We start from the raw sequence: 15366 nt of genomic DNA on the forward strand, positions 1-15366 counted from the left end.
TGTATTCAAAGTTCTGCCCAGGGGGCAAATGGATGTTTTAAGCAGTTGGAGGCTGTCTTTGTTTTCTTGATAGTTACTCCTCAGAGATGCATCTCTCTCCTCTAACTGTCTGCTCCTCTTTTCTCTTTTATTAATTTTCCTCACATTTCACCAGGAAGTGGAGGTTAGTAGTGCTTGCCTCATGACTTTGCTTGTGTTTGATGTCTTGTTTTAAAACGTGGTGCTTTAAAACCATCTAATATTCTTCAACAACGTTCTAAAATGCTTTTCACTACAGTCCAGTCATCACACTTTACATTTCCTTTCACTTTATCTGTCTTGTTCCTCTCTCTGTTCTATTCATCCCATGTTCATTATTGATTTCTCTCTGCCTGCCATCAATAAAAATGTGATTGCTTGTGTAAGTTATAATAAAGTAAATTATAGATTATATACACTGATAAAAATTGTGAGCCTGTTGCACAAAGACTTGAATTCGAAATCAAAAGCACATTTGAGTAACAACTGTTTTTTTCTGTCAGGACGACTACATCAGATCATGGGATGAAAATCAAGACTCAAATGAAAGTAAGTCTTCTTTAAAATAATTATTATAGTGCAATGTATTTATATTTTGTACACTTTGTATTTATATGTTGGGGTCGGTATTCAGACAGTTTGTTTCCTGTGTGTTTAGGTGTCATGCTTTGGTTGTGCTTAAAAGAAATGCAACACAAAAAATATTGTTTACTCACCTTCATGACATTCTAAACATGTATGATTTTCCTTCTTCTGTTAAACACAAAATAAAATAAAAAAAAAAACGTTGGTAACCAAACAACATTGGCCCCCATTGACTTCCATTGTATGGACACAAAACCACTGAGACATTTCTCAAAATATCCTCTTTTGTGTTCCACAGAAAAAAGTCGTATACAGTGTGGGAGAATAAATGATGCCAGAATTTTATTTTTGGGTGAATGTTTTCTTTAAATCCCAAAAAGAATTAATCACAATGAATTATGCAAATTTAATGATGGTCACTTTATTGCTGTCAGTTCAATGCAGATCTTCAACTTTGTAAAAGCATAATGCTTTCAAAAAACAAAAATAGCAGTCTGTTTATTAAGGTCTTGATGTAAACCAGACTGACTGAATGTATTGTCTCCTTACAAGCATTGTAATTATTATTAGATGATGTGCACTGTGTTCATTTGTCACAGCAGAGAGCCCTTCCTTCTTTTCTCATTGGCTGCCAAACACTAATTGCTTACACAAGAGATGAGGTCATCTCCTCAGTGTGCTTGAGTAGAGAGAAGGCCCGGGCATATTCGAACATTGTGTCTGGATTTTCAGTTTAAATGAAGTCTTTAGAATGGGGTCCATTAGCAAATATCCCAGGATGTAATTAATGGATAATTGCTAGTTCCACTGAAGGCCCAGTAAGAACCCCAGAGGCTTGATTTAGCACTGACTGACATCGGCTTTGTTCCTTCAAAGCACAAATCCACTTAATCTTCATATGTCCAGAACAGAGGTCCATGAACCTGATGGTCCATTTCTGAGTTTAATCTAAAGTATATTGAGCAGCTGTCATTACTCCCATCTCAGAACTTTTCTACGAAACTCATTCAGTATTATTTAAGTTATTTCCTTTGAAAATGAATGTTGTCTGATTCGTCTGACATGTGTTAGAGAAAATGCACACATACCACTACAAATATAACACTTGTGTTATTCAAAACCTGTATGATGTTCTTTTTTTTTTGTGGTTTTGAAATTGTGGAAAAGAAATTGTGGTTAAGTGCTGCTCTTAATTCTATACAATGAACAAAAACTGAGGCTGTCAGCATGCTTAACATGCATTTTTATCTTCTATGTAAAAAAGTGTTTGGAATGACACAAGGGTGAAACATTTTTGGCCAGCTACGCCTTTAAGAATTCATACCTGTGCCAACAATTTTAATATTTTAATATTCAGTGAGTGGCTGCACAACCATAGCATAAATAGAACAGGAAAGAGAAATCCCAACCAAATAATACCTATTCATCTTACCATGTGACAGCATTGCGTCTCAATTATGAGTGAAATAATGAGGCATTGGTAAAGTCCCCCAAGAAATATGATGTCTCCGCTTGTAGACGTGGCCAGTGTAGACATCCTTTTAATTTAGGGTTTTGGTTACTGTAAAAGACAGAAACAAAGAACATTTTATTGAACTTATAGACTCCTTTACTGTTAGTAAACATTGTGACGTGTTTTTGTGGGCGGAGCTTAGGTGGAGGCAGAAAGATTCCCCTGACCGCATTACTAATGCTAGGTAGCTAGGTAGTTTTGTTTGCTTGCTTTTTGACAATGACTAGCAAAAAATCGGATTAAATTTTAACAAGTATAGTAAGTAAGTAAAATTTATTTATATAGCACATTTATCTCAGCAGAGCTGGCCAAAGTGCTGTACAGAACAAAGTTAAAGACATAAGACAAGCAAAAACAACAACACAATAAAAACATACGTAAAATCAATTAAAAGCCTGAGAATAAAGATATGTTTTCAACCTTGTTTTAAAGGTTAAAATAGAAGGTGCAAGGCGAATGTCAGGTGGTAGTTGATTCCAAAGGAGGGGGGCAGCAACTGAGAAAGCCCTATCACCTTTTGTTTTCAGACGTGAATGAGGGACAACTAAAAAAACCCTGTCAGATGATCTTAAATATCTGGAGGATGAAAGAGGAGTAAGAAGATCTGCCAGATAAGATGGGGCTTGGCCATTAAGAGCTTTAAAAATGAACAGCAAGATTTTGAATTGAATTCGATAACAGACAGGGAGCCAATGTATGGTGGCCAGGATAGGTGTTATATGATCAGATCTCTTTGCCCTGGTCAACATCCTTGCAGCAGCATTTTGTACTAACTGTAAACGTGCAATGGATGACTGAGGGAGACCCAAATACAATGAGTTACAATAATCAAGGCGAGAGGTAATGAAAGCATGAATGACCTTTTCCAAGTCATGAAAAGACAAAGATGCCTTCAGTCGCGAGATGATCCGTAATTGATAAAAACTGTTTTTAACAACATAATTTATTTGCTTAGTCAAGCAAAGTTCAGAGTCCAAAATAACACCAAGATTCCTGACCTGTGATGAGACTGAGGAGAAGTGGTTGGTGAGCTCCTTTATAACAATACCTCTCAGCTTTGGAGGGCCAAATACAATTATTTCAGTTTTGTCTTCATTTAGTCGGAGCAAACTACTAGATAACCAATTTCTAATGTCCACAAGGCAGGCCAATAAGGGTTCAATGAGTGTCATCGGCATATAAGTGAAATGAAACATTATGCTTCCTAATAATATCTCCCAGAGGTCGCATATACAAATTAAAAAGAAGTGGGCCTAAGATGGATCCTTGAGGTACTCCACAAATAATAGGAACAACAGATGAAGAGAACTTGCCTAACTCAACAGAAAAAGTCCTGTCTTTAAGATATGAACTGAACCATTTCAAAGCAGTACCCGTGATACCAATCAAATGTTCTAACCTCCAAAGAAGAACATTATGATCAACTGTATCAAAGGCAGCTGTAAGATCAAGAAGAGATGAGAAACAGTTTCCTTTATGTTTAGTTTCTGGCCGATAGTTAACTGCTAGTTGTATAACTAACAAAGTTAGCTAGCATACCCTATGCGTTCAAAAGTTAAGGCTACGTGGAAAAATAACCTTGTTCCCAGTTTCTGATTTTGATATTTTTTAGAGACATACCCAAATCATAATCCACACACCAACAAAAGACAGTAGTTTTTAATCTTAAGTGTTATGAAGAGAAACCCGAGCATTTTTGATGATCGTTTCTGTTCAGTCCGCTCGTTTTATTGTATTTAACTACAGCTGTCGTCAGTGTTTTTGTTTGGCCATGGCAGCAGGTATGTGTTAAAATATCAAATTGGACAGTGTATTCAGTCAATTGTGGCACTAAACAACACAACAAGAGGATATTTTAAACTCCTTATCTAGCCGAAACTACACCTCCAGTTTTCCCTTTGTTTTGCCTCTAGCTAATGCCGTGATGTAAGCGTGACGTCAGCCGTAAAGGGGTCTATAGTGTCACAGTTTTGGTTTGAAGTCACTCTCACACTTCAAAAGACATTTCTCCCAAAGCAGAATCTATCCAATCAAAGACATTGTTCTAGCCAACATGTTGAGTTAAAAACACGCCTCACGATAGGAACGAGGCTGGCTAAATCTGCTGTGTAGGACAAATAATAAAGAATATCAGTCATGTTCTATTGAATTGTGATTTATTTAAGATCTTATTTATAGCGTATATTACAGGAGCCTGCTCTATGGTTTCTAATTTTCCTGAAGCAGACAGCTAACAGATACCCATGCAGCAGAAATTCCCAAAGAGCCTTATTTACAGTGGCTTCGTATGGGAGGTCAGTTTCTTACCTTGTTAATGAGGAACAAATTTGAATTTTACACGTTACCAACGCAATGGCTGTCAACAAACCCACGTGATGTATCCATCAGAATTTTATTTGATCTTGGATACAATCACCTGCTCGTTAGAGGTATATCAATCCATTGTTTTTTTCTTGATCTGTGTAAGTTATTATGTGTACCAAACAACCAACAATGTGGTTTACTTAGTGCAAACATTGGCAGTCGTGGCCTAATGGTTAGAGAGTCGGACTCGTGAACACCGGTTCGGTTCTCAGGGCTGGCGGTAACGACTGAGGTGCCCTTGAGTAAGGCACCTTACCCCTACTTGCTTATACTTATACTTGTGTATAATCCTCAAAAAAGAAGTGCACTTTAAGTACCCGGATGATGCACTTTTTCAACCGGAAATATGAAGTGTGGAACTGTGGACACTTAACGCACTCAACGGTCGCAGTTTCCCTTACGACGTAGCGGAAGGGAGGCGGGGCTATCAGACGCTGCTCAAGCAAAACTCTCCTGCAGAGTGATAACGCTTCAATCTGATGACTAAAGTAATGCTGTGCAAAACAGATGAAAACTACATTAAATGTTCAAGTTGATTTTTATTCACACGCATTGTACCGTGCGATTGACGTCATTTGCACTAGTCTGGGAAACCGATGTACTTCCGGTTAGTATAAAACCGTTTAGTATTCCATTTGGGACGATACTACCCTTCTAAATGTCATACACTACATGGTTGAGTGCATAGTTTAAGTGCATAGTATGTCATTTGGGACACAGCTTCATAGACTTTGTAGCGATGGAACCAGAAGTCCTAAAATGCTACTTCGCTTCCGGGTTTTGCATACAAAAATACGTCATCTCTGAAGCTTGAGTTTTGAGCATCCCTATGCCAGCCACGTCCTGTGTTTGCGTCAACGCGCCTGTTTAAACTGTAAAACAAGCTCCATGCTATTCAACCGACCCTGAATTGAAATCGCATCACGGCAGTTGCCATACCATGATGAAGTATGATGAGATAGCAGATGTTTTCACATCTGTCCCGAGAGGTCCATTTCCCTGCATAATTTAGCTCCAACCCAGATAACACTCCCGAACAAGCTAATCATGTTCGAATATAGGCGGCGCTAGATGCGCAGCCGCAGACCGATTGGCGTAGCAAAGTACCGCGAGACGAGAGCGATCCTAGTCGGCAAACTGCGACTTACACATAGGTGAGTTTGATCAGAATTGGATCTAAACTCTCAGGCCAGAGATAATAACCTCCGTGTTATAGTATATACCACTTCAGTTACACACAGGGCATGTGTTACAGTACTAGTTTAGTATTATTAAGCACTGCTTTTGTACCCCAGGGTTTAAAGGCCTTGTGAAAATAACATAAGTATTCCATTGAGTTTGTCTGTTGAGAGGAAATGGAATTCATAAAGAAAAGAACTGAGATATTTATATTAAATAAATCTGTGTTCTTTATCACTGGGCTTTTATTTTCTCTTTCCTGTGTAAACAGCGTATGTCACATCCGTATGTCTGTGTAATGTTACCTTTTTCATGCGAGTTGATCTGATATGCTGTGTGTTAACCCAGATAGCACAATCCAGCTGGTTTACGTCTATTTGACATCTGCATTTACATCTGCAAGACATCTTAAATACATAGTTTGCTCATCTGCAATATGTCTCGGAGACGTCTGAACGTCTGTAATATGGAGATCTGCTGCTTAAAAACATCTGCTAAACATCTTAGAAAGAGCTGTTGTACATCCATTCTAAATCATAAACATCTTACAGACATCTTCTAGATGTCTATATGATGTCTGACAGCAGACATCTCCGAGACGTATTGCAGATGAGCAAACGATGTATTGTAGATGTCTTGCAGATGTAAATGCAGACGTCAAATAGACGTAAACCAGATGTATGTGTGCTATCAGGGAAGTGGTTATGTTGATGTATATTAGCTGCATTAGCTCAAGCTTTGACTGGGCTTGATTTAGAGTCTGTAGCTCCTCACTTCCACCCTGTGATGTAATGATATCATTAAATGCTGCCGTGTGTGTGTGTGTGTGTGTAAACAAAGGGTAAGAGATGGTGCAGCGGTGACTAGACGAGAGTCCTCGGCTCTCTAAGCCGGATTTGGCATCGCTCAGACATGGAGGCCTGCTTAATGTGTCTTATAGCTCAAACTCAAAGGGCCACTGCAAACATTTTGGAGATTGATGGATAGGAGGTACTGGAGACCAAAAGAGTGATGATAATGGACAGAGAGAGAAGTGTTGTCTTTTTTCCAGAATACTTACATGAGCTTCTAATCAGTCTTCACTCTCGAGTTGGACTGTTGCTATAGCAACATCATCATTCTTGTGTTCTCTTTAATTTGCTAGAGCCTGTTGTGCCAAAGTGAGACTTTGAGATCATCCTGGACCTGTGCCATCATAATCTTTTAATCTTAAAATAAGGATTCTCATTCAGTGAGGATTATAATGTTGTGTTACTTAGATTCAGCCATTTGTTACACAAAAAATAAGGAAAACAATATGTTTTGTAAATATGTGAGTTTGCACCACAATGTGCAATTATAATGGATTACTGGTGGATCTTAAAAATATTTGTTTTGTCTGTCTCTCTGTATGGGCGGTTGCTGTTGAATTTGCGCAATTATGATTTATTACTTCTCAGTTCTCAGAATAAATGTATCTTTGTTGTATATACTGTACATATTTTTTGAATATAGTAACTTAAGCTGGCTGTGGAAAAACAAAAAGTGAAAAACAAAAGTGTCCATGTTGCAGGGGAGCAGTGGGAAACATTTTTACGTTATCTGAACTCATAGTCAACTAAAGTACATATCTTTCAGTTATAAGAAACATTTATATGAGTTAAATCTGTATCTGTACTATTAATAGACTCAATAATAGACAAGAAAAAATAGATCATAAAATCCAGTACAACACAAGAAATCAGAGTGGCTGATGAGATGACATTAACCTACAATATCAGAACACACTTCAAATAATAATACCATTGGTTTAATATTTACTAATGTTATTATTTTTAACATTGGAGTACATGTCATCAACACTTTTACTTAATCCTCCAGAATTTGTTAATTCAAGAAATGTTAATATTGATTCTTGCGACATTTTCCGTCAGTCTCACTTACTGACAATATGAATTGTGGTGGCAGGGGCGTAGCCAGAACTTTTTTTTAGAGGTGGCCAGGTAAGACCCAATGATTTTATTAGGGTGACCAAAAAATCCTTAGAGACAGAAATTCTTTAACTTCTACTGTAATTTACACCAATTCTTCATTACACATAGTTTGTTGGTCAAAAACATACACAAAGAACGTAAAGTAAACAATTTATTTGCAATGCTTTCATGTGCTAACATTATTTTAAAATAATTTGCTAGCGATCATTTGCAGTAAGTTAGCATTTTGTATAGAAAATAAACATTGCAGTACCCCAGCTTAAACTTTCGCGAAAATGTAATTAATGAATGAAATCCAGTTAAACAAGACTGAATTTACTGACCTGATCCTTCTGCTCGCGATGAACTTCCATGGTACACAGACAGTACATTACACTGTCACGAAGCCGTTAGCAGCTGATCAGCTATAGCGCTCAGACTGTTTGCATCAGTGCATCAGTGTATGACATCATATTAACGCGAGAGTAATGTTCTCGCGTTACTTTCAGTGCATACGCTAAATGATCTGCACAGCACTCCGTAAACTCCGACACACATCTTAAAACTACTTCGCACAACAGGGGTGGCCAGATAGGTGACCATCCATCATTCAGGGGTAGCCGTGGCCACCCATGGCCACCATGTAGCTACGCCCCTGTGTGGTGGCACCCATTTTTTACAGTTTCAAATTGATATGCATAATAAATACTATTTCCATTTGTATAGTCAGTGTTTAAAACAGTGCACAACACGACAAAGTGCAGAAAGTACACAAAAATTATGGTTTGAGAGAAACTGGTAGAAAAATAAATGAAATGTCAAAGATAAAATATACAAGTGTATTATCTCTGCAGATGTGGATACCACTAAAGATCCGTGCCAGAAGGTGAAGTGCAGCCGACACAAGGTTTGCGTTGCCCAGGGCTACCAGCGTGCTGTGTGCGTCAATCGCAAGAAGTTGGAGCACAGGTGAGCCCTTCAGTTACAAGACAAGACTGTTTCTCTCTCTCTCTCTCTCTCTCTCTCTCTCTCTCTCTCTCTCCCCCTATACAGGATCAGAAAAGTATGAGTAAATTATTACATTGGGTGAATTATCCCTGCATTTACTGCACAGTGTAAAGAAGAGAACTGAGACATGGTAGTACAAAAATACAAAATTTACAAGACATGTGAGTGTGTTTGTATGTAGGGGGGAGTGAAAGAAATACTTCATACTGTTTGCAGTTGATTCATCAGAGTGGATTGTTTATGGATGGCGATAAATGGCAGTTTTGAAATATAGTGTAGCGTATAATGTCTAGAATAGAGTATATAAGTAGATTTTACTTGCACGTAATCTTTTCATCAACACTTTTATTGAATTTATTGATCTTTTAATATCTTCTATTGATCTTTTATGAAAGTGTACAAAGGTAAATCTGAGTTGGTCAACAACCTATTTAAAATCACATTCATATTCTTTGTGACATTACTTGTGTCACTGAACATGTATTTTAATGATAATCCTGAATGAAGATAGAAAAGCAAAGAGAAATAATTTTTAGGAAACCTCAATTGAGCAATCCCTTTATTTCCAGATAAAAAACAACTTAATATGGAAAAGAATCGGACACATACTGTACTGTACATCTGGTGTCATATTTAACACCGACAAAAAAGCCATGTGTTGTCTGATTGTAAGGTACACGGTTTGCGTCCCTTGGCGGTTTTTTAGTAACTGAAGCTGAACATGTTCCAAAGACCATTCCTTAGAGGTTTTCTCTTTGTACTGTACAAATCCATACAGACAACATGTAATGTTACCTGCACTGAAAAAAAACTGGCTAATTATAGCTCGCCCTGTTCTTTGACTGACAAATACCCAGCTATTCCCCAGTTTTAGTTTAATATATGTATTATTGTGTGTTAGGTTAAAGCAGCAGGTCATAAAGCAGCAGCAGGAGAGCAGCTGTAAGCCCTGCCCGGTGTCCTCTGCTGGCCCAGTTTGCGGTTCTGATGGACACAACTACGCCTCTCAGGTACTGCACACCGCACATATGCTTCCTTTCACCTTTCCTTTCAGCTCTTACACCCAGCGGATATGATCAGTTCATTTAAATACAATTGGCTTTGCTGCAGTTTGTGCTCTGTTCTGGTTTGCGCTCGTTTCTGAATTTCAAAACCATGGGCATTGTTAGAAATAACTGCATATTTCCATCTTGTGTGCATGATTTTCTGTGTGACTCACAGATCAATCTGCTTGAGCAATATGGGTAATGGTCTCTATTGTATTCTGTACCGTGGCCCTTGACATCTTCAGAAATCAAAGAATTGCCTGAGAACATTCAGGGTGCACTGAGATGAAAGGGCCATTCTGTTGAATTATGTATTATCTCTATTATACCTATTTTTGACCTTGTGATTGAAGAAATGAAGGTTGACTACAGCTTCTCTTTAATGGAGATATCATGTTTGAATGAGCGATTTTCGGACATCTTTAAAAGTAATTGTTTTGTATCTGAGCTATAATTCATTTCTCTGAACTGGGGCATGTGACACTGGACAGGTGTTATATGAACAGTGCTTATTCTTTGTGTTGTGTGTGTGCACCTGTGAATCAGTGCAAACTGGAGCACCAGGCATGTCTCACCGGGAAGGAGCTGAAAGTAAGATGTGCTGGTCTCTGCCCCTGTACCGCCACTGTGGCACCTTCTACAGACGCGGACAGCAAACATGGTATCAACCTGCCACACACTGCAATATGCACCTGAAGAACATGATGTAAAAAAGGAATAACCTACTGAATTGCAAGAGTACAATAAAAAGCTCATTCTTTTAAATTCACATGATCATATTTTGATGACAAAGACTGCTGCAGTGCAGTTGCCTCTTTTCACGTCCTCGGAGCAGTTTGCAGCTCCACCTAACAAAAGTTTTATTGATTTATCAACACACTCTCCGCTCTGCGTCTTTCTTTTCATTCTGTAGATGTGCTGACTTTTGATTAAGTTTGATTTATATCTGCAGTGTCCGTAGATTTTGCTTGTTAAGTTCAGAAGGGCAAAATCTGGACGCGGTTGGTTCTTCAGATTTTTTTATGCCAACATCTGGCAACACTCTCTTATCAACCTTTTTTCACAATTTCTCTGTCTCTCTGCTCATCATTCCATAGAGAGTTGCACAGGGCAGGACCTGGCAGATCTGGGCGATCGCCTGCGGGACTGGTTTCAGCTGCTCCAAGGCAACGGGAAGCAGAACAACACAGGGAATCCTGTAGCCAGCTCTGCTTCAAGTGAGGCGCTAATGTCCACTTACGACGGCGTTATAATCTATGACATATGACAGAGTTACATATCGCTGCTGTCCTTCTGAAATCTTGTATCTGTATATTTCGTGATTTTTATTTCTTTGCCATGAATCGATATTATTAGTCACCCTTTATCATTACCCTTAATCATTTCAAAAGTACAGCATTTATTTCATTTCCTGAAAAACAGCAAATTTGGACAACCAAGGTTTCGGAAAGACAGCAACAATGGAGAATTTAGCATATAGCAGCCTCTTATGCATACAGCAGACTACAGATGAGCTACAAGAGTATGCTGCTACTATACTAACAAGTAATAGTAAAGAATCTTAAATATTTCTTATTTAACCAACAGTTTTTCATCTGAAATTTAAATGCCAGATTTTCAATGTGTCTCAGACATTTGGACCACACTATAAAATGTATGTTCTAAGAGCCTTAAAGATGGTTTTATGATAGTTTCCAGTAATAAAACCACACTGCATTTTGCATTTAAATGTGCCTAAGGGCCGGTATAACTCAGAGCTATTATATTTTGAATGGTTTTCATGCCTTTAGAATAAACCAATCACCAAATTGCACAGGCACCATTTTACCCCTGAAAAGCAGTTTAGTCGAATTGGGAAATGCCAGTAGCTTAAGCACTCCATTTGTTCCAACTACAAATTAAAATGCAAGTTTAATGGCACATATATGGCCAGATTCACCATACGCCTCATCAGTTCTCAAACTAGCTGTGAACTTGCTATGCCTCTCTTGTGGCATTGTTTCTATTATTTGCTCCTGGTTTATATTAACGAAAGATCTCCGTTTCAGACCATTTGACATGCACATGTCATTGATCAACGACTTATTGTAGAAAATTTGGTGGCTTCATTATGAATCCCTTGTATATGTGTTGTTGAACAATGACTTGAAAACAACCAAATAAAAATAATACATTTTAACAACAATTTAAGTGGAGATTGGTTGAATTTTTACAGCTGATATTTCTGATCTACAGTAAGGCAACTGTGGAAAATGATGTTGGCTTTCATTTGCCAGTTCAGACAATAAGAAATCACTTTGACATGTGCCTATGTGTTTCTGTACAGTTGTGGACCGGACACTTGTTGCGACCTGTAAGGACTCTATTGGCTGGATGTTCTCTAAGTTGGATACAAACAATGACTTGTATCTGGACCAAGCCGAGCTGGCCGCCATAAATCTGGACAAGTATGAAGTGTGCATACGGCCCTTCTTCAACTCCTGTGACTCTTACCGCGATGGCAAAGTTTCCACAGCCGAGTGGTGCCTCTGCTTTTGGAGAGAAAGTGAGTTTTCAATATAGCCACTGAACTTAAACATATTTAAATGACTTTTGCTTGTGCAAAATTAACAAAACAGCTTGAACTTCTCTTAGCAAAATGTACATTTGTGGTATGACTGTGGAATTGCAGAACAAATCATTGAATTAAGCTTGGATAGGAGAAACATTGCAACATCGGGAAAATGAGGCACTTCAGCTTTAAACCCAACTAACTGGGATGGTTGCCTTGGCATTGCACATTTGTGCCCTGCACCCTGCTGGGTAGTGACACGGTCCACAGTTTGCTCTGCTTGGTTATATCAGCGTGACAGAAGGGGGACACATGGCTGAATGTCAGTGCCAGCACAAGTCCGTGTCTGAGCACGTTGAACACAGAGTTTCAGACAGTTGGGAGTTTAAAATCTGAAATTATGTTTGAGTTTGGTTTGAGGGGGCTGTTTGGTTTCCATTACGAAGACTTAAGAGATTTTGCCCGCATAGACTCGGCTGGTAGTGCAGAATGTGTATTTTACGTAGTGCTCACTGGACTGACGTTAAACATACTAGTGTAGAGCTTTAGGAAAATCCATCTATCTATGGGCAGAGTTTTTAAAACGCACGTCAGTAACTCATTCGGTTTGCACTGGATTCAACTTAATTGGTTTTCTAAATATAATCAAACATTGAAAGGGGGGAATTGAAGCATATGTGGGATGTTTGGATTACTGTAATCCAGAGCTTTCATTTCCTTCAAACGCTCTCTCTCGCAAGCCCTTTGACTAGAATACGAGAGATGAGGGAGTCAGCGAGCGGGAGTTGACCTTTAACTGTTTATGGTATGCGGCAAGTGTAATTTGGAGTATTTATTCGAGTAGATACGTAAGTCTTCGCTGTATGTGTGGAGGAATTGGTATTCAGCGTGTTGCTAGGGTGACTGACAGCATGTGCGCGTGCGTGTGTGTTGTCAGCGAGAGAACGTGAGTCTGTTTGCATGTGCATGTGTTTTTCAGCAACATGTTATACATATTAATGAGACTCGTCAGCAGGTGTGTGTTGCTTTGTTTGAGGAATTCCTTTGAGTTGTGCTTTGCGTGAGTGTGTGTGTGTTTACTTAAGCCATGAAGCATGGCAAGATTCTTCACACAAACAGACATATGCTCTGCTCTGCATCTCATCGGAGGGCACAGAGCTGTATCACACACACACTGTATCAGCTTGCCTCTTGTTTGATGTGATTCTGCTCACGATGTGGCTGGGCACTCTCATCTCTCAAGGGGAGGGCACCGTTGCTTTTGGCCTGTCACACTTTGTCTTCCCCTCGTATTTCCCCTGGTGGAAAGGAAATGGTTATTGCGGAGAGAAAACAACATCACTGTTGGTTGTTGACAGGCCGTTCAGATTCAAACTCTTTGGGACTGAAACCAGACAGGCAGTCAGAAACTCATCGCGTTTTTTAGACTTGACCTGGCCGGCCCTCACATGTAGCTGTGAAACATGATAGCTTTGCATTTGATTCGCTGATATTCATGAACAGACTCAGTTATCACCTTGAATTAAAGTCATTCAGTTAAAGGGATTGTTCACCCAAAAATAAAATTCTGTCATGAATTACTCACTCTCTAGTTGTTCCAAATCTGTATAAATTTCTTTGTTTGGTTGATCACAAAGAAAGATATTTGGACGAATGCTTGTAACCAAACAGTTCTTGGACCCCATTAACTACCACAGTAGGAAAAATGACAATGGTAAAAAAAGTGCCCCAGAACTGTTTGCTGTCCTACATTCTTCAAAATATCTTCTTCTGTGTTCCAGAGAACAAAAAAACATATAAAGTAATTTTTCCTATTATGGTCGTCAATGGGGTCCAATAACTGTATGGTTATAAGCATTCGTCCAAATATCTTTCTTGAAATTGATACAGATTTGGAACGACTCGACGTTTCGGGTTAGGGTTGACAGAATTTAAATTTGAATCCCTTTAAAATATAGCACGACTAAGCCCCATATTATGTTTGACAGAAAATGGGTTTAGAACGGCATGAGGACGAGCAAATGATGACAGAATTTTAATACTTGGGGTTGAACTATTTCCTTAAAGCATTATGAAAACGTTTGTACATTTAGCCTCACGGCATATAAACGAAAATTGCAATATGATGCGTTTAATAACGGATGTTCATTAACTCAACCTTTCAAGATCTATCCAAAGCAAGTTATATTACTCAAAATGTAATTTACTTTCAAGAATTACATTGGAATATAACTAAAGATTATAACAATCCATTATGCCGTTTGTAAAATGTGGGTATGTTTGGGTGTGATAGTGTGATTTGATTGTACGGCTGCACAGAGGGAAGGTCTTCTATAATGCTACCTCATCGGGGAGATGGTGGGAGAGCTCGTGTGAAGCGTTTGTCTGGAGGAGATTAGCGCCGGCTCTTTCCCCTAAAGGCACAGATTGTTTTTCTTCCTCAGAGCCTCCCTGCCTGGCTGAGCTAGAGAGAATCCAAGTGCAAGAGGGAGCCAAAAAGAAACCGGGTAAGAATGAACGCTCCGCTGAGACTCTCTGTGCTATCTCAGGAAAAACAAGTGAAGGTGTGAGGGAGAGGAAAAAAAGATTTAGACGAAAGCACCTGAGGCTATACGTGCAGAATGTATACCGCTAGAAGATTGAGAATGATGAAGGTCAATATAATAAAAAAGAGAGGCAGAGAATAAAAGTGAGTTATTTAACAGATGATAAGCACGGGGCTGGGATTAGTTTAGAATCAGGTGTGGGGATTAGAGCGGGGCTCCTGGCAGTGGGCAGCGCTGCGTGTTGGGCTGCATCGCTCCTAGGACTCTCCAAGGACACGCTGCAGATGCATCAGCCAATCAGAATCAGGGAAAATGCAAAAGCACCCGACGCCTCAGAAAAAACAGCAATGTATACAATAAACACAAGTATTTCATCTTTATTTTGAAAGCTTCACTTGCGTATAAAATCACCTCAAAACAAGAATATAATCATTTTCAATCTTTATTTTATAGAAATAAGGTATTTTGATAGCATGTCTGCATTGCAATAGAAGATAATGGCAAATAGTCCAGAATGTATGTGCATGATCGTTTTTTGCCATTTATGCTAAAATTATGTAAAAAAAATACTAATATGCATATACATTTATACAGTAGGTAAGGG

At 38.8% G+C, this 15366-nt stretch overlaps 1 protein-coding gene across 1 annotated transcript in view; it reads left to right on the forward strand.

The window, feature by feature from the left end:
- Window positions 1–15366, forward strand: part of spock2 (SPARC (osteonectin), cwcv and kazal like domains proteoglycan 2) — a 28310-nt gene that overhangs the window by 9873 nt on the left and 3071 nt on the right. Inside the window, exons 2-8 of the mRNA XM_057342040.1 lie at window positions 522–567; window positions 8466–8580; window positions 9521–9629; window positions 10212–10326; window positions 10763–10882; window positions 11992–12210; window positions 14661–14723. Of these exons, the coding sequence (XP_057198023.1) occupies window positions 522–567; window positions 8466–8580; window positions 9521–9629; window positions 10212–10326; window positions 10763–10882; window positions 11992–12210; window positions 14661–14723 (787 nt within the window). The remainder of the gene's footprint in view (window positions 1–521; window positions 568–8465; window positions 8581–9520; window positions 9630–10211; window positions 10327–10762; window positions 10883–11991; window positions 12211–14660; window positions 14724–15366) is intronic.

The sequence above is a fragment of the Triplophysa rosa genome, linkage group LG9, assembly GCF_024868665.1.
Source record: "Triplophysa rosa linkage group LG9, Trosa_1v2, whole genome shotgun sequence".
Lineage (NCBI taxonomy): Eukaryota > Metazoa > Chordata > Actinopteri > Cypriniformes > Nemacheilidae > Triplophysa > Triplophysa rosa.